This window comes from Camelus bactrianus, chromosome 2 (genome assembly GCF_048773025.1).
Source record: "Camelus bactrianus isolate YW-2024 breed Bactrian camel chromosome 2, ASM4877302v1, whole genome shotgun sequence".
Taxonomy (NCBI): Eukaryota; Metazoa; Chordata; class Mammalia; order Artiodactyla; family Camelidae; genus Camelus; species Camelus bactrianus.
In genome coordinates this window covers 92,302,766-92,326,852 of record NC_133540.1, presented here as the reverse complement: position 1 = coordinate 92,326,852, position 24,087 = coordinate 92,302,766, and the positions used below count along the sequence as shown (strand labels likewise).

At 35.1% G+C, this 24,087-nt stretch overlaps 1 protein-coding gene across 9 annotated transcripts in view; it reads left to right on the top strand.

The window, feature by feature from the left end:
- LIN54 (lin-54 DREAM MuvB core complex component) overlaps window positions 1-24,087 on the top strand; it is a 63,230-nt gene that overhangs the window by 13,332 nt on the left and 25,811 nt on the right. For all 9 annotated transcript variants that reach the window (XM_074346334.1, XM_074346362.1, XM_010950272.3 and 6 more), the window contains exons 3-4: window positions 3,631-3,754; window positions 10,159-10,301. In XM_074346334.1, the coding sequence (XP_074202435.1) occupies window positions 3,631-3,754; window positions 10,159-10,301 (267 nt within the window). The remainder of the gene's footprint in view (window positions 1-3,630; window positions 3,755-10,158; window positions 10,302-24,087) is intronic.

Here is a 24,087-nt window from a genome sequence, read left to right as displayed (position 1 = left end):
AGAACTTAATTTTGGTTAAATTCCAAATTAGTGTATTTATAGCTTTTTACTCATTTTAAAATGTATTGTATTCTCAGTAGTAGTTTGAGTACACGGATGTTCTGCTGGTATGAAAATGTCAGAGTTGGTTCTGGGCTGTCAAAAAATCATTCAGACATGATATTTTCAGTTAACAGATGGACTAAGTCTAGGAAAACTTGCTGCTCTGAGAAACCCTTTGAGCTAGCAGTAGTACATACTAGCTAGTGTGTGCCTCTTCTTTGGAATTTACTGTCCGTTGCATTACTCATGTTTGCAGTGTGGAAAAGGCAGTGCCATGTATGGAAGGTTTAGAGTTGGACCAACTGAATTTGAGTCGCCTCTCTGCTGCCCTCCCAGCTGTGGAACTTTGGATTGGCTATTTACTGTCTCTGAGTTTTTTACTTTAGCTGAAAGATGGCTATTTGATTGTGATGAAACACATAGGAAGAGATGAATACTTGGTATAGTTCTCAAAACATTGGAGATCCTTCAAAACGGTACCCATTGTTAGTGTGAACAGGAGCCTAAGATAAAAGGTTATCAGGACATATATTAAGTGGTTCCCCATTCTTCATACTCAAATAGGCCTTTTTAGGTCACCACTACTTTTAGAAATACAATGATCCATTTAAGACCAGGGAACCCAAATTAATTTCCTGTTTGAAAGCGTCGGCTTTTAGAAAAAGGAGAAGGCATGAATTAGAGAACTTAAGCAGACGTATAGTGAAGTAGGAGGGTTGGGGGAACTGTCTACTCTCAGCTGATATTAGACACAATGTTTTGGTTATTATGTTTGCAAAATAATTAGAAACATTTTTCATGGGCTTTTTATTTAAGAACTTTGTAAGATTTCTCAAACCATAAGATTTGCCCATGTTCCTTCTGCCGCTGTTAAGCACTTAGTGCCCTCTCCTTTCTTGTTCATTATCATCTCTCACTTATTGCTGACTTCCTTTTACTTCTCTTGATGAGGATCTCTTGAATGAGATATCCTATCACCATGAAACACCTTGTCCTCAGCTTGTTTTTTTGAATCAGTTTTGAAATTTGTTTTTATTGGTTTACCAGAGTTTATCTGGCTTTGGGGATGTGAATCATAACCATGTTCACAAGAAACTATAATGTAAATTAGGATGTTATTTTTTTTTTCCATTTACAAGAGCAACATATACATACTGTTTCTAAGACCAGTTTATTTGTATCCACTAGTTTTCTACTATAATCCCCTAAGTACTAACAATAAAAACAAAGACTGGGGTCTGATTCTTACAACTTCTTTTATTGTTGCTACTTTTATAAAACCTGACACTATTTATTTAAAAAGAACTTCTATTAAAAAAAAAAAAAGAAATGTCATTTAGAATATTGTTCTGCTTGTTCAGTTATTTTTAGGCAACTCAGATCTTTCCAACTCAAGAGTAGCCTGCAAAGCTCTGAAGCAAAGAAAAAACAAACAAAAAGCTACTATTTCCATTCTAGGCACCAGAATATTTGGTTTAGTAATGTATGGTGTATATGAGTTTCTGGGTTTTTTTCTTCACACGGTCCTCAGCATTGTCTTAAATTTAATTAGAGTATTGAAACTGTTAGGGTGTGGACAATGGGTAAGGGTGGAAGGAGGAGACCCATCTTGAAAAATGAAGGAAAGAGGTGACAGTTGAGTCCCAAGGCAGTAACAAAGGGGGATAGTTACACTTACTTACAGATGTATGAACACTTTCCCATGTTTCTTGTGCATAGTATATATGAGTCATAAATATCTAGCAGTCTGGAACAACATAACTCCTTATTGGTTCCTGCACCTACACTACACAGTGCCAAAAATTACCTCTGTGTATTATTTGGTCACATGTTTGTCTATCTTATTTGTAAATTTATTTTTTGATTCATTTTTGTCTTACTCTGCTTATTAGATAAATTTTGTTAAAAATAATCCTTTATGCTCTGTTTTATTTAATAAAGTAAATTTGTTCTAAGGTAGTTTAGAATTAATAATGCAAAAAGCATGGTTCCTTAACAGAACTGGAATCCTTATTTTCAGCAATGCTCCACTAGAGAAATAAAACCACAAGGGCAAGTCGGGATCGTTCATTTTAATAATTAATCTGCTTTTGGTTGTATTGTTTACATTTTTTTCCTGATTGGTGAGTATTCATATAGCCTTATGATTGTGAACATCAGTTAAAAATAGGGAAATACTTTAAGTTCCCAATTTTTATAGCTAAGGTTATTTTTTGCTAAACATGGGTTTCTAAGAATATCAATACCTCTACCTCTTGAGAGTCTTAATACTAAGTTAATAGATGGCATATTCTGACTAAAATTTAGAGTTTTAGGCCTGTAAATACACGAGGGAAGTATTTCCCTATATGTCTTCCAAATTGCATCAGTTTTTTAAAGTACAGTTATGGATTTATTTGTGTATTTCAAAGCTGGGAATTTTTTTAATGTAGTAATGGATCTCCTTAGTTTGTTTATTTAAAAAGTGATTTGTATTTCATTTACATTTTGTTTTGTCAGTAGTATGTTCTGAGTGTAAGAAAGTAATATATTCTAAATGTAAGAAAATGTGTTATTTAGTTTAATATATAGTTTGAACACAAAGCTGATATTTACCTAGTTGGTATATTTTTGTCATTCAAGTTGGTCATAATTATTCATTTTGAGTTATTATTTCCAATAATAAATAGTATTTTTAGGGCCTCAATTTTCATATCTGCCAAAGATAAAATTAATATTTAATGTCCTTTCTGCTCTGAAAGTCTATGATTTTGATCATAGTTAAACTTCTGTTTCTTTTAGAAGAAGCTATATCTTTGCATGCATGGATAATTTCAATATAAAAACATTGGTAACTCTACCTTCCCTGACTTGTGGGGAATTTTAGTTCAGGGCAACAGTGTAAGATCAGAGATGAATAAAACATAGCCCCTCCTTTCAAGGAATTTACAGTCTAGTAAACTGTATTTTAGTAAACAGTATTTCAGAGGCTTCACCTTTTGAATAGTCTTTGTTTTGTCAAACTTGTCTGTTTGTATCCTAGGGTGTAAGCTTGCTCAGTTCTTCATTTGTCTGCCCCTGATTTATAGATCTAAAGTTGAAGATAAAATCATAAGCCTATCTTTTTAATGTGTATTTATATTTTGCTTCCAGGGGCCAATGAAATTATATTAACAGGTGGCTTTATCATTTGCACTATGCTTTCTTAACTTACTCTATTCCGTCTTTTTATTATTGAATGATTTGTGATTTGGAAAGGAGTATTTACTGTACTAAGTGTTTCATTATTATTATTGTGAAATATTTATTATTAGATAAACGTTATTATTGAACATTAAGCATTATTTTAAAAATTAATTTGGTTTTCATTATATGCATATGTCCCAGAAACTAAAATCCAAAAGTATTATTATATAATGGCTTAAAGATGTGATTATATTAATATTTCGATGAATGGCTGTATTTTAAATGTTTTTAACATTAATGCTTAGATATGTTTTGTTAAATGATCTGGTTTCACATGTACTTCTATATATGAATTCTGTTTAATTTTGATTGAGTAGGTGTTTTATAGAACCAGTGGTCTTCATAGTTACTTATATATTTCAGATTGCTAAGAAGCCTCGAACACCAACCTCTGGTCCAGTAATCACGAAGCTGATCTTTGCAAAACCAATTAATAGTAAAGCAGTTACAGGACAGACAACTCAAGTATCACCACCAGTCATTGCAGGTTATATTTTTTTATAGTTTATTAAGCTAAATATTTACCTTCTTTTTAAGGTTTAAAAAAGGTTGTTCTGCGACCTTGAAATGTTTTAGTGCTTATTACTATAAACCAAACTCATTAATAAGAAATGTTACACTTCTTAAATGTGTGCTTCAAGCAAAATGCCTTATCTCAAAATTAATCCTTTACTTTAGTCTCCTCAGTTTTTGGTTAGAATTTTACCTTGAAGGTAGCAAAGTCTTAAACTCTAATAATACTAGCCAACATTTACATATTGTTTACTGTGGTCCTTGTGCTAGTGTAAGTTCTTTACATATGGTGAATGGACAATCCTCTGGCAGTCCTACGAAGTAGGTATTAATAACATCTCCTTTTGCCAGTGTGGAAACAGAGGCACTCAGCTAGCAAATGTCCAAGTTGGGATTTGAATCCAGGCAATTTATATCTGGAGCACATATGCTAAGTCTAGTAGGTTTAAAGTAATACATGGGAGAGTATAGAATTTCGTGGTTTCTGTTTGAATTTTTAGTTTCAGTATTTTCATATGCTCTGTATACAGTTCTCTATGAAACAGAAAATTGTCACAATGGTAATAATTACTTAAGTTGTAATAGAATTTTAGTTATGTTTCTTTTACCAGCAAATTCCTTAGTGTGGCCCAATTCTCTTTTATTAGATACTTGACAATTTTTCATCACCAATACTAGCACCTCAGAAATCTTGACTTTGAGTTTTCATTCTCTTTATTATTCTGGTTAATCTGCCTTTGTACTTCCAGTCTAGCAGTTCTTTCACTTTGAAATCTGATTCATTAACTCTTCTACTTTCTCATTAATAGTCAGCCCTTTCCTGTCCTCAGATTTTTCCTTACTTAACATGGAGTTCATGACCCATCATTATCGCTCCCTGCAAGTACCATTGGTTCTCTTTTTACTGTCTCTTTCTATAATGGCTTCAAATGCTAGCTCTCTTCTTTCTTCTTGCCTGTCAAGCAGCTTATTACTTGTAGAGAAAATCACACAGCCTTGGTGACTGGTCTTTAATTCGGAGCTATACTAATATTACTCCCTTCACCAATTAAGAACTCATCTCTAATTTCCATTGTGCTAAGAGCTTATGGAAGCTCCTCTGGGTGGTAGACTTTGGCTAGGGACTTTCAAATGCTAATTACCCATTTCTAGAATGTGTACTCTTGGTGAAGGTACTTCACATGTTAACTATACCATCCCTGGAATATGTATTAAACCACCTACTCCTGTCTTTGATAATTTATAGACAATGTAACAGTAGGCAACTCTGAAGTCAGTGGCAGTAATTTATCATTAATCTGAGGCTTTGAATTATATGTAGGGAGGCTTCTCATTTTAGCACATGAGAGAAGGCTTAAGGAGATTGTAGTTTGAGGGCAGTGTTGGGTGAGTGATTGTTCTTTTTCTTTAGGCCTTTAGTAGAGATTTGGGATGGTATAGGATGCTTATATCTTGAGGGCTGTCGTGGGAGGCAGATGTGGCCCGAGAGAAAAAATTGGAAAGGATTTGGATTTGGAGCTGCTTCAGGAAGTGGGCCTCAGTTGGCTCGAGTGAATAAGATTTGGAGGTATTGATGATAAAGGGACCACCAGTCCCTTGGGAGGCTGGGTGGATGGAGGTGGTTAACTAGGAGGAATGTCTCAGTGCAATGTTCACTGTTTCTGAGTTTGAATAACTTTTAGTTATGGGGGAAATTGTATACTAAACAACTGGTTTTGCAGAAGTGTCCGAATGAACAATGGTGATGTCAAGGTTTCACCTCTCTTACATTTGCCTATAATGGATGTCATTGCTGGGTCTTTGGGTCATTTACATTGTGTTGCACACTAATCATAACTTCACCTTTTAGTTATAGGCTGACTTACTAGCCCTCCCAAAATGCATACAGATAGACTTCTCGTAAATTTCACTAGAGTTGCTGGCATTAATTTCAGTTTGGAAGAATAATTTCTACTGTTAACTAGTAGTTTGTAGCCTTTTAAATTAATATAAGCCAAATTTTAAACCAACAAAGTAACTCTCCTATTGAATTGTCCTATCACAAGGAGGTTCCATGGTTCCATTATCTTCATATTGCAGCTAATGATCTTTCAGGGTACACTTAGATGGCTTTTTAATGACTTTTGGGCTTCTCATTGATGGTGGACATCTTTTTCTGTCTTTCAGTCAAGGTGAACTTAATGTTTGTATGTGAGTGATTTGTCTAAAATGCAAATCTGATCTTGTCCACCCTTGCTTAAATTTTTTTTTGGCCATATCCATTTCTTACCCATTTCTTGGCCTTAATCCATCAGGAATAACTTCAAATGCTAGAGCTTTCTTAGCATTAAAATCATTTATGATCTAATACATAACTTTTTTATTTTCACCTCCTCTTAGGTCCAGACCTACTGATGTAACTTATTTTAAGAGATCACCAAATGGACCATGTTCTCTCAGAACTTAAGCTCTTGGCACTGTTGCTTTTATCTGAAGTGCTTTTTTTTTGCTTTCCTAATGGATAACTCATTCATTTTATCTTTGGATTATCTCTACCTGTCTTGGAAGTTTTTGATCCCTAAGCTTAGTTAGGTACTCTTTTCTCTGACCGTTTCCTATATATTTCCATAAAGCTTGGTTATACTTAACCAAATAGTTGACTTTAATTAGACTTCTGTTAAATTTTGCACTGGCTTTTTATGTTTCCATTAGTCATAGTGTATTGTAATACTTGGTTTTCTTGTCTGACTCCTTTACTACTACACTTTTTCTTAGTAAAATTTTTTTGATTTGATTTGTCGTCTAGTTTTTAAAAATTACTAATGAATTAAATTTTTCTTAATTTTGGTGAAATATACATAACATAAAGTTGATTTAACCATTTTAACCATTTAACCATTTAACCTTTTTTTTTTTTTTAACAAAGGTACTGGATCGAACCCAGGACCTCATGAGTACTAAGCATGTGCGCTACCACTGAGCTAAGCCTACCCCACTTTAACCATTTTAAAGTGGGTTCTTTGGTGGTATTAAGTACATTCACATTGTACAAACATCACACTGTCCATCTCCAGGACGTTTTTCATGTTGCAAAACTGTATCTCTGTACTCATTAAACAGTAACTTCCCAATTCCTTCCTCACCTCCGTCCCTAGCAGAGACTTCTGTCTCATCAGTTTGACTGTTCCACATAAGTGAAGTCATACAGTGTTTGTCCTTTATGACTGGCTTTTTGTGACTGTCTGATACCTAGCACAGTTTCTGGCACATAGATGTGATTCAGTGAATGTGTATTGTTGAGTGAATAGGTATTATCATGGAGGCAGTGTGATGTATGGGAGGAGCTGTTGGGAAACTTGAGTTTTAGTCATGGATCTTCTGTTGATTTTCTTGTGATTTTGGGTAAATATCTTGTCTGTTCATCGTACTTATTTCTTGGGAACGTTGATATCAGCCACTTCATATGACTTTTGAGATGGTTACATGAGGTACAAAGGTCCTCATCATCAGAGCTCCCAAGGCACAAGGTTGCTATAGCAAAGCAGACTTCATCAGTGTGAAAATATTCATTAATGAATTAATCTCTTATAGAATTAGTCCTGGCTCAGATATGCTAACTCCCTGCCTGGCCTGTCTGTGGCTTTATGGATTATGTCTCTCTTGATTCTTGGAGAACACCTGACAGTAGAGTGTAAAATGCCTTGCAAATTGATTTCAAAGTGAAATTGTATAACTTGTATACTTTCTTGAACATTCTGCAGAGCCAAGGAAAAACAGGGATTTGGAGATTAGATTAATCAGGAGAAAAGCTATCTGGATGAAAACCAAGTGGCCCTTCAAAAAGAATAACTGGGAGGAAGGAACTTTCAGTGGTAGAGCATGTGCCTAGCATGCACAAAGTCCTGGGTTCAATCCCCAGTACCTCCATCAAGTAAATAAATAAACCTAATTACCCCCTAAAATCTTAAAACACCCCCTAGAAAGGAATAATTTGAATTATAAAGGATGTAGAGGGTTCTTGGGAAAATTTGTGAAATCCTGAAATATTTTGGCAGAAATGCTCTTCTTTATCATGTGGCGCCCATCAAACAGAACCTGGGATTGTGGTGTCACACAGATTTTCACAAGATCCTCTCTCCCTTAAACTGCACATTTCATCCTAAGAGTTAGTATAATTGTAATTATACTGACTTTTTGTTAAATATAAGCAAAAAAAAGTTTCAGTTTTAGGGGTTTTTTTGTTGTTAACAATGAAATTTTTATCCTTGTTTTAAGTGTAATTCACTTTAAGTGGCCTTTTTCTGTTATCAGTTATCAGGAATTGAGGATTTTTTGTATGAATGTTTTCTGAAATGTAAGTAATGTTTAACAAATAAGAAATTGCAGTAATAACCATAAATGATGAGCATTTTATGAAAGGGTATTTTTAATGGTAATTTCTTAATATAATGATTCTTGGGACTTCACACTTATCCCACAGGTATTAGTTTTGGAGACCAGAACAGGCAAATATGTTACTTCAGGCAGGTACAACACTTTAGGGTGGCCTTCTGAAAATATTTGATGTAGATTCATTTCATTTATATAGAATTGATTTATTTAGTTATGATGTAATTCAGGCTAAAAAAAAAACCCTAGCAGAATTCTCAACTGAAATTCAATAAAGGATATATCAGTAGTATAAAATGTAATCATGTACTACAAAGAAATTGAAAAAGTTATATTTAAATTTTTTAAAAAATTCATAAATGTCAGATAAAACTTAATTCACTTTTTAAAAAACAAACTATGTATACTGTGGCATTGTTATCAGAAAAAATCCTGAAACTTATGTGCTAGTTTTCTATTTTTGTTTGAAGAGAAAATCCCTTCCTTTTTTTCTCTTTTTCCCTTTTTCTTTTCCTCATTCCCTCTTTCATGTGTAATTATATCTGTCAGTTAAATCATAGCATCTAAAAGGTTAGAGGGGATTTTAGAGATAATCTGATTATCTGCCTTCTCTTTTTCTTGAGTGCTTGAATTTCCTTTTTAGCCAGTGGGTTTGATTATCCACCATCTTCTTGGAACACCTTCAGTGAATAGAAACTCACTCATATTGGAATAGTTGTTTCAACTGGAAATTTTTGTTAGAAGTTCTTTCTTGGTGCTGAACTGAAAGTTCTCTATTTCTGTTATGTTAGTGCTATGCGTCTAATGGGTACAGATTGCTTCTCATCCTTCAACTTGACAGTCTGGATCAGTCAGGACAACCTTGGTTTTCTGCCATAATAAACAATCTCCAAATCTCAGAAGTTTTTCTTTTAAGCCAAATTTTATTTTTTATTTATACTTCATGGTTATCTGTATGTCTGTTGTGAGTTAGAAAGGGACTCTTCTCAACATCGTCACTCAAGGACCTCAGCTGACAGAGGAGCCACCATGTCATACGTGGCAGAGGAAAACAGAGCTTTGGAAGGTCTTGCATTGGCAGTAAATATTCTGACCCAGAAATGACACATCACTTCTGCTCATAATGTATTTGCCAGGACTAGTCATGTGGCCCTAATCTAAGCACAGGGAGTGGTGAGGGGTAGGACATGGAGTTCTACCATGTGCCCAGAATGGGGGAGAGGGGGCGGTGGCACCAGAATATTTGGTGAGTGGCACCACAGTCTTTCAGGAATTTGGAGATGTGTCATGTCTTTGTATTTCTCGCTTGCCTGGGATAAAAATTCCTAATATTTCAACTCCTTGTGATATGATTTCTAAATCCCTAAACCATCCAGACACACTATAGTTTTTGTGTGTTGCTCCTGAAGGGTATTTCCAGAAGGGAACACAGTTTTGCTGCTGGAATCTGGCCAGGACAGCTGGAAGAATTTTTTTTTCCTTTGGGCAGTCTAAAATCAGATAGCATTAAACCAGACAAGTGTTCAAGTTAGTCCAATACCTGTTTGTTTTATAAATGTGGATTTAGCTTGTATCCTGAATGGTTTAAGTTCAAACAGGAAGGCAGCTGAGATATAGTAGAGAACAGAGATTAAAGTTTTAAGACTTGGATTCAAGTCCCGACTTTGAGGAGCTGTGTGACACAGGACACGTCGCTTAGTTGTCCTGAGCCTATTTTCTGGTAGATACAACTTAACAGTGTTGATGAGAATGTGAGCAGAAGTGTTTTTGTGGACTTTAATAAAATGGTATTAAGATACTAAATGTTACTAAGAGGCATTGTTTTGTTTCCTTCTGCCTAGGTTCACCACAGTTCATTAGGGACCTTCTTAAGTGTTTAAGTTCTTACGTGGCTACATATGAAATACTAAACATATGTACTGCAGTCCTTGTGGTTGTAAGTCGTCATCACAGACATTTTTATCCTATTATTGAAAAAAGTCAAACTGATGTGCTGCCTCTCATTTGCAGGTAGGGTTCTTTCACAGTCTACTCCCGGGACTCCTTCAAAGACCATAACAATATCTGAAAGTGGTGTTATTGGATCAACTTTAAATTCTACAACACAGACACCAAATAAAATAGCCATCTCACCTTTGAAATCGCCAAATAAGGTAAAAAAAAAAATTAGGTACAAATGCCAAGAATTGTGGTTAATGACTGTATCTTCTTGCTAGTCACTTCAGATACTTCAGTTTTAATATATTCCCAAGCAGTTAATCAAGGATATATGACAGATAAAAAAAAAACTTACTCTAAACACATAGTAACATAGAAATCATTTTGCATGCTAAGATGATATCCATAGCCTGTGTAAATGTGGGTACAACACAGATCTTTTGAATGAGGTACGTTGTGTAGGTGTTTAGTTTCTCTTCAGTTAACGTTCATGCAAAATTTTTGTTTTTGGGTCGGTCACATGTATACTGACTCTATAAATATAAAATGTTAAATGTAACTTTTTAAAAAATAAAATATTCGGTGTCTTATGCTTAAGCTGTCCTGGATTTTATGGAGAGTTGAGCTTTCGCTGGGTAACAGAGTACCCTAAATACTAGAAATTGCCATCAAATGCTGGTAACCATATCATCAGTTTTTTAGGCTCAACACAATTCATTGAAAGCATTTGAAAGCTTTCCATGATTTGTTTTCACTTTAAGGTGCAAGGTACCTATCATTTTAGGTCGAGTAAATAGTCTTAGTTCCTAAAATATACAGATGTCATTATACCAGCATAATGTTTTGAAAAAAGTATGTTTCGAAGGACATATTCAGGTGGAAAGTGAAGCATCGTTATTCTGTAAGGTGCCACCCTTGTGACTCTGGAAACATGCTGCCCTTTGCACCTGCATTTTTCTTTAATTTGTTACTGTTTGTGAGTAGAACAAACATTAAATGTTTACCTTACATTTTAACAATGACTAGCTGTTGGTTTCTGTTTTAATGAGACTTTAATATAATGTATAAATACGATGTCTGTTACAGTTTAAATGGGATTCTACCTGCATAATAATACAGATAATTATTTACTTGAATGAATTCGGCAGATAACTTGAGTGCTTACTGTATGTTATGCATAGTGATAGGCACTGGGGATAAAGGCATAAAGATAGGTTTTAGTTTCAGATAGTTCAGTAGGGAAGTTAGACTTAAGTGTTAAGAATTGCCCTACAGAATCATAATGGTCTCAAGTGATGACAAAGGATGCTGTTCTTGAAAGGTCTGAATCTTAAAGGTGGTTTGGGCCTTAGCTGTGGGTGAGTGTGGGAGCCTTCCAGGTTGAGTTAATGCTTCACATAGAAGTGTAGAAGCATGGCCCTTTCAGGGAGCTGCCTTGCGCTGGTGTAGTGTGAGAGCTGAGGTGCTGAGGTTAGGTGGATGGTCTCATTCCCCTCAGGGAAGTTTAGATTTTGTTGCTCTTAAGGATTTTCTTCCAGGACAGTAGTTCTCAGCCTTGTCTGTACATTGGAATCACCTGTGGAGCTTTAATAACTACAAGGGCCAATTCTTATCCCCAGAGACTCTGTATTAATTGGTCTGGACTTTGGTCTGGTATCATGATTTCTTTTTAAAGCTCTCTTAGTGATTCTAAAGGGTAGCCTAGATTGAAAACAAATGCTCTAGGATAATGTGAAATTTGCATTTTTAAAAAGATGACTCTGTGGCATAATGAAAGATAGTTTTCAGGAAGGTAATCCTGGATTCTAGGAGAGACCAGTTAGGTTAGTCACACTTTTGAAGCACCTGGGGACTTCTGGGAAAAAGCTAATGGCTGGCCCCTACCTGATCCCGTTTAAATCAGTCTCTAGGCTGGGGCCTAGGTATTAGATTTAATGTTTTAAAATTCTAAGGTGGAGGCCAGGGTAGAGAATCGCTAAATTAGATTATTACAGTGCTTCAAATTTGAGCTAGACTAGTAGCTAAGGGACTAGGGAAAGAGATGAAAGAAGTTAAAAGAGGTTTAAGACATAATGACTGGACGTCAGAGTGTCAGGGATGGGGACAATCTAGGATGAATCCTCGATTCCTTACTTGAATAACAGAATAGATGGGAGCACTGTGGACTGGTATGTGGGCTATATCTGATGGCATACACATGAGAACTGGCTTAATTTTTCTCTTATCCTTGACTTTAGCCATGCCATGTTGAATCTTTCCCTGCCTCTTCACAAGAAGTCTTTTTAAACTATAAGAACACCTTTCTCTGATGATTAAATTCACAGGTATGAAAAGTCTACTCAAAAGCTTACATCCAGTTGAAAGCTCCTCCCCTCAATTCAGACCCAGTCTTGTCTCAGGGACCTTGCGGTGGAGAAGAAGAGTATGATCTGTTTCTTCACTCTTTTACTTTCTCCTCTTTCTGCTTTTGGCTGCTGATTGGAAGGAAGATTTGAAAAGAAAGGGCAACATTTTATGTGAATGAGACTGTTGTAATCCAGCTGCCAGCACCCTTTGTGTGGCAGGTGTTCAAGTGTGGCCTTTTAGAGTTAATATGTTTAGATGGTTTTTGGAGGCCCCCATTGGTATATCCATGTAGCCCAGGTCCCTGTCGTAGGTGTGGTGCACACTCCAGCTTACCTTTGGCAATCTTCTCCTGTCTCTCCTCTTGTAGTTCACCTATAGCCTGTTGCTTCTGAGTATCCTTACTCTAGAAGGCACATGTCTTTGGCCAACAAGATGCGTTAGCCCTTCTTCAGCATCTGTTTGGCTAATGGGAAACCTGTAGCACCCAGTGGTAGAAGTGTAGCCCACCTAACTGCTGTCCTGTGTGTCCTTGCTCTGCCATTTTGAATGTCCATCCAACCTCATGCTTTCAGAATTCTCCAGGCTGGGACCAATTTCTGTGTTCATATATACCCTAAACTCTTGGGGATATATGGCAGGTTCTTCTGGCAGCTAGACCGAAGTGGGCTAAGGGTTCCTTTAACTCAGTACATTGCCAGCCAAAGATTCAGCTGTCACTTTCCCTTTTTATAGTTATCACCCAGTCTGTCCCAGAGGTTTTCTTAGAGAACCCATGCCTTTGTTCTCACAGAGCTACAAAGCGCTAGCATTCTCTGTGTTTATGAATTCATTTCTATTTCTAATCTGTTTTGTTTTGTTTTGTTTTCAGTAGGCAGGAGGTGGATGATAGGGATGCTGTCTTTTAGTAACTCTGGCATGGATGGAGTTTTATCATTTGTAGTTCTCAGTTTTGGGGGTTTCACTTCAGCCAAATTTTGAGATAGGAGAAAACAGCCCATTATCCTCTTATACTAGAGAGGAAATATAGAAGAAATAGCTTTTTTGAGCAGAGAGATATTGTTTAGTTCTTGGAGATGTTTGACACTGAAGTACCCACTGATTGTCTGGAGGAGGATGTCCATTAGGAAGCTAAATATGGGCAGTGGCTAAAACTATGCATCAGGATGAAATCAATCAGGGAGCATGAGGTTGTGTATACAGTGAAAAGAAAAGCAGGACTGAACCACCAATGTTAAGAGTTAGTAGAATAAAAGGAGCTAGTGGAAGAGAAGGAATGATAAGAGAGATAGTATGAGAGACTAAAAAAAGTGAGTGGGGAAGATGGTTTCAAGAGTGATGGTGAGCTACAATTTCAGATGTCATAGAAAAGTCACTTAAGAAAAAGACTGGAAAGTAATGATTTGCTGGGGATGTCCTTGCTCCCATCAGTCAGAACTGATCAGATGGAATCCTCAAGCACCCACCCTCCCTACCCGTCAGCGCTCACAATCTGATCACCATCTGCCTTGAATCTGCCAGGACTTCTCTCATTACTTATTCCTATTTATATTGGGTACCACCAAAAGGCCCAGACCCCTAGATTACCTATCTTTTCCCACATCTAATCTCTTTAAGGTTGTCAGTATCTTCTGTCCCCTTTCCCACCCAACCTCAACTCTTGATTACTTCCTCTGCAGACCTCTTTAAGTGATGACTGTCCCCAGCCCTTATGCCATCGAGCCTGGAAGTGGGGACTAGGGTGTAAGTGTCTTCCTTGCTTTTTCTCTTTACAGTTTGCAGGCCATTCTCACTCTCTCCTCCATCTTTGAAACTGATGTTACCAGGTTCTTTATGGGAAGTTGGGCATGGCTAATGTTTTCTCAATTTACTTGATATTATAGTTGTCTTTTATTGTAGGGCAGATTTCTTCCATTATATTTATTTTCTAAAGTAATCTTGTTTTCTTAAGTATTTATAAGACATGCAAATAAGTATTAAACTAATGAAAACATGTTTTTGCATGGTTTACTTTCTTCTTTATATTTTAGCAATGCTGTTATCCTCCACTTTCTGACGTTTAATGTGTCCTTTGTCCTGTAATCTTATTCTTGCCTTTTAGTATTGTTTTTTTCATGGCATATTTGGTTTCATTTCAGAAATACAGTGCGGTTTGACAGTTTAAAAAATATCTATTGAATTCACAGCATTAGTAGGAAAAAGAATAATTATAATGACAGTCTCAATACATGAAGAAAAATTCTAATAATATCTAGCCTCCATTTTGGTTAAAAATACTTGAAACAGTAAAAATAGAAAGATATTGGGAGGGTGGGTATAGCTCAGTGGTAGAGTGCATGAGGTCCCTGGGTTCAATCCCTACTACTTCCATTAAAAAAAAAGAAAAAATAGATATTTTTGTAATTTGAAAATGAAGATAAATACATTGAACTTCATGTAATGGTGAATGTTCAACAAAGATACCCACTTTCAACACCTGTTGAATTCTGCTGCAGGTCTGAGTTCATGCAGTAAGGCAAGAAAAAGAAATAAATGTTATAGAGCTTCCAAAGAAAGTAAAAATGTGTTACAGTTTACACATTACATTATAATATACATGTAAAATTTAAGAATCTGCCATTGAACTATTAGAATTAATATATAAATTTAGCAAGATGACTAGATATGTGGTCAGTATAAAAAGTCAGTATGTGTAGACTTTTACGTTTAAAGTAAGTTTGATATGATTGGTTGTTAAATCTTCTATCTTACTAGTTATTTTCTCTTTTTCCCACCTGTTGTTTTTCTTTCTTTAACTCTTTTTCTGCTTCTTTTAGGTGATTTGAATATTATTTATGGTTCTGTTTTTAATCTCCACTATTGGCATATTATGGTTTAATTTTTTTCTTAATTTTGATTGCACTGGAGTCAAATGTACAGCTTTGACTTATCACAGTCTACATGCAAATTTGTATCACTTCATGTAGGGTAAGAAGCTTACATAGAGTGCTCCAGTTCCTCCCTCCCACCCTTTGTGCTATCATTGTTAAGTAAAGTAAAATTACTTTTACATGTTATAAACTCTATAGTACATTTTACTGGTTTTGCTTTACACAAAGTTGCAATTAAAAAATAAGAAAAATAAATCCTGTAACTAATTTCATTTTAGTCATACCCTATACACTCTCTTTGTGTAGGCCTCAAACTCTGGTATCAAACTCCTCACTAAAGAACTTTCTTTCTTTTTCTTTCTTTCTTTCTTTTTTCCTTCCTTCCTTCCTTCCTTCCTTCCTTCCTTCCTTCCTTCCTTCCTTCCTTTCTTTCTTTCTTTCTTTCTTTCTTTCTTTCTTTCTTTCTTTCTTTCTTTCTTTCTTTCTTTCTTTTATTGAGTTATAGTCATCTTACAATGTTGTGTCAAATTCCAGTGTAGAGCACAATTTTTCAGTTATACATGAACATACGTACATTCATTGTCACATTTTTTTTTTCGCTGTGAGCTACCACAAGATCTTGTATATATTTCCCTGTGCTATGCAGTATAATCTTGTTTATCTATTCTGCATATGCCTGTCAGTATCTACAAATTCCAAACTCCCAGTCTGTCCCTTCCCACCCCTTGCCCCCTTGGCAACCACAAGTTTGTATTCTATGTTTTTGTGTCTGTTTTGTATTTATATTCTTTTTTTTTTTTTTTTTTTTTTAGATTCCACATATGAGCAATCTCATATGGTATTTTAAAGAACTTTAATATTTCTTTTAATGAAAATCTGCTGACAAGAGATTCAGCTTTTGTTTGCCTGAAGAAGTCTTATTTTGCCATTATTTTTGAAAGATACATTCGTTGGGTAAAAGATTCTGGGTTGACAGATTTCCTTAGTACTTTAAAAATATCACTTCATTGACTTCTAGGTTACATAGTTTCTGCTGAGAAGTAATGCTGTAATTTTTGTCTTTTCCCTCCTCTGTATGTAACATCTTTTTTCCTAGCTGCTGTGAAGATTTTCTCTTTATATTTGGATTTCTGTGGTTTGATTATTATGGGTCCAGATGTGTGTTTTGTTGTTGTTCTTTTCTTTTTAAAATATGTATTTATCTTGACTTTAAAGTTTCTTGGACCTGTGATTTATTGTCTTTTATTTTTGGAAAACTTTTGACCATTACCTCTTGACATCTTTCTTCTGCCTCACTCTCTGCATTCTAGAACTCCAATTTCAAAAATGTTAGACCGAGATAGTTCCACAGCTCTTGGATGCTCTGCTCTGTTGTTCTTCCCCCACTTTTTCTTCTTGGTGTTTCAGTTTGGATAATTTCTGTTGCTGTCTCTTCACATTAATTGATTATTTCCTCAATTATGTGGAGTCTACTAAAGGGCCCATTGAAGGACTTCTCCATCTCTGATAATCATATTTATTCTATTTCTGGCCTTTCCGTTTGGCTCTATTTTACCGTTTCTGTCTCTGCTGCAGTTCCCCTCTGTTCATTGCTTGTTGTCTTCCTTTCCCACTAACTAGGTCTGTTAACATATTAATCACAGTTATTTTATTTTATTTTATTTTATTTTATTTTATTTTATTTTATTTTATTCTATTTTATTTTTTCTTCTCTCTTTTTTTATTGAAGTACAGTTGATTTACAGTGTTTCGTTAGTTTCTGGTGTACAGCATAGTGATTCAGTTATGTGTATATATAAATATATATATACACACACACATACATATTCTTTTTCATTATAGGTTTACTACAAGCCACTGAATATAGTTCCCTGTGCTGTACAGTAGATAATCATAGTTATCTTAAAGTCCTTATTTGATGGTTGCCACATCTAGGTCATCTTTGAGTCTGGCTCTCATTTTATCACTAGAATGGCCATCTGGCCTTTTTATTTTGAAGCATATACATCTGGGGTGGGGAAGCTGTAGTCTATTAAAGGTAAGTGACATAGCACAAAGAGAGAAGCTGGGCTGTTGATCCGTATCAAATCTGATCAGAAAGACTTCAGGATAATTAAATTGTTGGATAGCTTAAGTTCAAAAAATGTAAAGGTTTCTAGAGCTTGGGTCCTAGAAAATTGGATCAAAGAAACAAGGGTTAGAAATTTCTTCCTCACTAATTTGGTTTTAGAGTAAGTAAATATTCCTTAAATGTAAGGCCTGGTCATACCTTATGCAATGTTGATGGGTACTTTTTTTTTCTCTGTCTTATAATAGACATGAATACATCTTCAAAGTACCCTACTCTTTAATTTTAAGAGTCTATGCAAATTATTCTGGACATCCTTGAATACACCTACACCCACTTCTTGTCAGTTTTGCTCTCCTACCCAAGGGAGTGCTCTTCCTCTTTTGCCTTTTTTTGGCAAATAGACCTTTTCCGTTTGCCCTGCCTGTGGTAAGTAATTGAACCATCCATCACATAGTCATTTAGGACACAGAATGTACTTAATTCGCAGGGGAGGAATTCAGAGCATAAGCTTATGTACAAATGCTTTAAGAGAAGTTTTTTACTTCTCTGATTTCTATGACCAGTATAACTTCTTGAACTCTTCCTACTTCTGGGTCTTCTAGCTTGAGTAGAGTTCTATAAAGCTTCTGTAATTTAATTCTAGATTCAACATTTTACTGTAGTTGCTTTATCATTTATGTACTCATCCCTCCATCCATTAAACATTTTATTTTTAAAATGCATTTCAAAGTAAGTTGCACATATCTTGTATATTTCATCAAGCGTACCATTAACTAGAATTCACTATTTGTCTAGAGAGTTTTCTTTTCCCTTTTGAGGTAACATTTATGTATACTGAAATATGCACATCTTAAAGGTACTATTTGGATATTTTCAGCTCAAATGCATGCATCTATTTGACTAAAAAAAACCTCTTAAGATAAATAACGTTATTATCATGTCAGGAAGTTAACAATTGAATATTTTTTTTCCTGTTTCCGAATGTATCAGGATAAACAATGCACCTATCATTTGACAGGTTTTGAGAAAAATTGATGTATTTCCCACAAATTGAGATACAAATGACTACAGAGTATTAAAAATTGTTTTGCTTCCAGTTTGGATAGTTTCTAATTTTTTTCCTACTAATTTGAAGGAGGACTTAAGTAAGTTTTCAGATCATTAAAAATAATTTTTGATAGTAAAATACAGTGTGATTTTTGGTATAAAACTCAGAAGGAATTCCAAGTGTTAATGTATATTATTATAATAAATACCCTTCTGTTCATACATACTTATTTGTGAAAATAATATTTTTCAATGTTTATATTTATTAAACAAACAGGAACAGAATTGGTTCTGAGCTCTCAGTCTAGCCATATGTAATATTCATTTATGACTACAGAAAGTAATCTTTTAAAATGAGTCCTATCACCTTTCTTATTGAGAGATGCATTCAAATAAAACCTTTTTATATTGTAATAGTCACAATCAATAATATATTTGTTGTTTTAAGTGCATACAGTAATGGTATAATTAACTCAATTGAAGCAAAATTAACACTTAGAGCTTTACATAAGGGTAACAGGAAATAATGTTCTAAAAATTTCAATTTATATACATCTTTTTTTTCAGAGAATTATGATAAAAGAATTTCAAGCATTTATATATTATACTAGAGTAACATTTTTAGAGGATATGAAATTCAAACACCAATTCACAGAGGAAAAGGAATAATACAAATTTCTGACTGCTAAAGAGTGCTTTATTTGTATTTTAAAAATATAATAGATATACTGGTGAGTATCAAATCACTATGTTGATTTGATTCCGTTGAATGGATTTTAAAAAGTAATGTGATAGTTTTATTTTAAAATGCTAATGTTTATAATAGGCCAGAAATTACAATAAACTGAATGATGTTCTCAGTCTCCCCGAACATTATCTCCACTGCAGCCAACTGGAAGGGAAAAGACATGGAAAAGCCCATATGGGAGGCTTTATGGACCAGATCTAGAAGTCTGCAGGTTACATCGTTCACTTTACTTGCTAAAACCTAATCTCGTAGCCTTACCTTATTACGAGGGAGCCTGGGAAATACAATGTGACTGTATGCCTAGGAGGCAGAAGAGAATGTAGATTTTGGTTAGCAGTAAGCAGTCTGTAGTGAAATTGTCCATATACAGCATAATAGTGCTATATTAACACAGGTAGTTGGCATTAGTTAGGCAGCAGAGTGGGAGCCTGAACAATAATGAACGTTTCCTCTTATAAAGAGATACTCTTCCGTTCTCTGTTTATAAGTGGCTGTCAATATTTATTGAGGTCCATGTGTGTCCTGTGCTGAGGCTGTGGAAACTACAGAAGAGCTTACAATGATTGGATGAACAAAATTCAATGCACATAAAACAATAATGAATAATGAAAACAATAATGAATAATGAAATAGGTGCAAAGTTGTGTGGTATAGACAAGGTGACATGAAACTGAAGAGACAGAGGTAAGTCCTAACATTCCTTCAATCATCATTCAGCAACGCCTAATACGTGTTAGGGGTCATGCTTTATGAAGAAATAGTAGTGAACAAAAGTGGAACCTAAAGTCTATGGAGTATTGGGAAGGCATGTGGCAGAAATGAATCAAATAATATCCAAAACTACAAAATTACAAAACTGAGGAAAGACATGGCATGAGGTCCTACATAAAGGGATTCAACTACAGTTGGGATGATCAGAGAGGGCATCCCTGGCTAAGATATTTTATGGGTTTGAATTAGAGTGGATGTCAGTTATAAGAGAGAAGGACTAGAGATAAAATATGTATGATGGAAACAGGACAGTAAGACAGTGTAGTAAACTACTCTGATTGGAGTTAGTAATGCTTTGGAAGGAGTGGGGAACATGTAAAGATAGGGTTAGATTATGGATAATTTTCAAAACAAAGCAAATTTAGACTTAATTTGGCCATTGAATGAAGACTCATGGAATGTTTCTAAAGCAACAAGAGATATAAAAGTATGAAAGTGAAGTTTGCAAAAAAATTACTAGACAGTGTTTGTGTGGTGGATTCAAGGTAGGTAGAGATGCATCATAAAGCTCATTTTGAATTTGCCTTGCAAATATCCAGGCAAGAAGTGATATGAGCAATGTCAGTATCAGAAAGTTGAGGGTTAGAACAGTTTTAGGGTGGTAGTTTCAGAAGTTGATAGCTTTTGCTCTTACTGTGAAGCTCTTAGAGTTTGGGATGGTCAAGTGAGTACAGTTTGAAGTGAAGGAACTCTTCCCTAATAAACTTTAACATTGATTGTTATAAGATGGGAAGAGTTAGAGTTGAGGTGACTGCAGGTTGTAGGTCCGTTGATTCTGTTGCCTGAATTTTTATCTTGTATATCTATAGCTCCTCATACCAATACTCCTTGGCCATGATAAAGGAGTGGAAAGAATAAATGACTGAGAATTTATTCTCTTTTCTATATTACTATACTGATTTTATCTTTATGCCTTTACAATTATGTTGGTTGAATACCTGAGATGTTTTCTTGCCATATTATTAAAAACTTTTTTTATGATAGTAATTTAAAATATTTTGAAAGTTCAGACTAGTATAATTAACCCCTATGTACCCTTCATCCAAATTTGGAATTATCAAGTTACCTTGTTATCTATAACCCTCCTCCCACTTTTTTTAAAAGTAAATCTATAGATATTTCTTTATGTACATATAAGATAGCCTCCCCCCTTTTTTAAACTCATCCAGTAGGGAGGATATAGCTCAGTGGCAGAGCGCATGCTTAGTATACCCAGTACCTCCATTAAAATAAGTAAGTAAATAAATAAACCTAATTACCTCCCCCAAAAAACAACAACAAAAACTTACCCACATTCTTTTAATGCCATTCAATACCTAGTTAATTCCCATTTCCTCAGTCATCTGAAGTTTTTACACAATGTTTGAATTTGGGATTCAGAGAAGTTTGTAAATGATTGATATTTCTCTTACTTCATCTTGGTTTTTTTCTCTTGTCTTTTTTTTTTTTTTTAATGACAAGATCAAGTTGTTTATATCCTATAGTTTTTCATAGCCTGGATTTTGCTGGTTGCATCCCTAAGGTGCCATTTGGCTTTGAGAATTTCTGGAGTGGAACTCAGATGGCTCCTGTATCTTTAGACCTTCACTTGTGTTTTGCAGATACTTTCTCCAAAGCTTTGGTTTGTCTTTTTATTCTTTTAACAGTGTCTCTTACAGAGCAGAAATTTTTAATTTTAATGAAGTTTGACTTATCATGTTTTTTCTTTGATGGATTGTGCTTTTGGTATTCTATCTAAAAAGTCATCACCAGGTGCAAGATAACTTAAGTTTTCTCCTATGTTATCTTCTAGGAGCTTTATAGTTTAGTTTTATAATTTTAGGTTCATGATCCATATGTGAAAGGTGGAAGATCTGTGTTGAGGTTTACTTTTTTACATGTGGCTGTCCTGTTGTTCCAGCACCATTTGTTGAAAAGACTATCCTTTCCCCATTGAATTGTCTTTTTGCTCCTTTGTCACAGATCAGTTGACTGGATTTGTGTGGTTCTACTTCTGTGCTCTCTTGTTTATCAGTCACTTTTAGTCTTTGGTGATCTAACTGATTAAAAGTTCTTACATAGATTTGTATTTCAAAAAATTATTCATATTTTTGTGTCTTTTGGATTCCTCTCCTGTGAACTCTGATGCACATTGGGTGGTTTGTCTTTTTTTTCTTTTTAACTTGTGAACTAAAAAAGCTCATAGCATATTAAGGAAAGTACTTCTTTGTTATTAATGTGGTTACAAACATTTTCCCCCTTTGACTTTGTCTTTTTTTCTTGCAGAAATTTTGCACATTAAATTTTTGTCAAAATACTGTAGTGTCGTCAAGTATGAATTTTGAGTTTTTGAGCTATGCTTAGATAAGTCTTTCTTACTCCAATATTTTAAAACATTAATCCATTAAAAATCAAGAGACTACGTTAATCTTGGTAAAACCTAACAGCCTCCTCTCAGTTTTTCAACCCTATCTGTTTTTCTTAAGCGCCTCGATGGCCTCTCTGAAATACGGACCTCACGGGAGGTCACATCCTGTCCCTCTGAGGGTTTTAGCCCAGGACCGGGCTCCAGGGCTAATTACCTACCAACCGTAGGTGCTTTTGAGCCTTGTTTACTTCTCCTCTAAAAAAGAAAAGCTCCTTCTGCCCAGCTCTGAGAGGCTCGCAGATATTACGGTGTCTCCCTACAGGTCTTACGGTAACATAGTAGCCTCTTCCCCTACTGCCGTGGCCCCTTGCCACCTCTTGCAGGAATCCTTTTGAATAAAGCCTCCCCTTACCTATGTCAGAATTTGTTCTTATTTGGCAGAGGGCATGGAAGACTTGAATGTTTCAAATCAGGGATCAGTTCAAGTCAGTGATTATGTTAAAATGTGTATAGAACAGCTCTACTGGACACCCAAGAAAGGCAAGAATATGCCAACTGGGAAGGTGCCCCACCCCTGGGGAAACTTGCAGAGGAGAGGTTCTACAGAATCCAAGCCAAGCGCCCCCAAAGTCACCCTTCTGCACACCCTCTCTCACCATCCTCTATGTGTACGTGTGTGTCTGGGATCCAGGGCAATGTGAATTTTCTTTTTATTTGGGAGATTGTTCACAGAAAACAGACCCTCTTTTCTCTCATCCGCCTATTAATTGTATATCTATGCAAAATACTTGAATGGGCCATGGTGCCTTTTTTCCTTATTTGTATTTAATTAAAATAAATTGTCATTTGAAAGAAAAAAATTATTTATTTTACATAAATATTCTTTTATTACAAATTAGATACAAGAAAAATTAGATTTACCCTTGTTTTTTAAACTTGAGGAAATGGTTAAATTGATAATAGACTCTACATCAGTTTGATACTGCCTGACTTTTATAACCCACCTTGCAAGGTGAATATCTTAATTTTTGTATTGTAGTAATATACACGCAATGTAAAATATACTGTCTTTATATACATTTTTAAGTGTGCAATTCAGCAATATTAAGTGCATTCATATTATTGTACAGCCATCTGTACCATCATCTCCAGAAGTCTTTCCATCTTGGAAAACTGAAACTCTATACCCATTTTTCCCTCTCTCCATCCCTTGTCAACCACCATCTACTTTCTGTGTCTGATTTTGACTACTCTACTTCATAAGAGTGGAAACATACATTATTTATCCATCTGTGACTGGCTTATTTCACTTAGCATAATGTTTTTAAGGTTAACCAGTGGTGTAGCATATGTTAGAATTTCCTACCTTTTTAAAGCTGAATAATATTCCATTGTATGTATATTCATCTGTGGACAGACACTTGAGTTGTTCCTATGTTTTAGCTCTTCTGAATAATATTTCTGTGACCATGGGTATACAGATATCTCTTGGAGACCTTGCTTTTAGTTCTTCTGAGTGTTTATCCAGAAGTGGAATTTCTCAATCATATGGTGAGGAACCACCATACTGTTTTCCATGATGACTATACCATCTCATATTCCCATCAACTATGCACATGGTTTTGATTTCTTTCATGTTGTCACTAACACTTTTTCTCATAGTAGCCATCCTAATGGGTGTAAGGTGGTGTCTCATTGGCATTTTCATTTGCATTTCCCTAATGATTAGTGATGTTTGAGTATCTTGCCCATTTTTAAATTGATTTCAGTTTTAGAAGTTCCCTATGTGCATTTTGTATTTTAA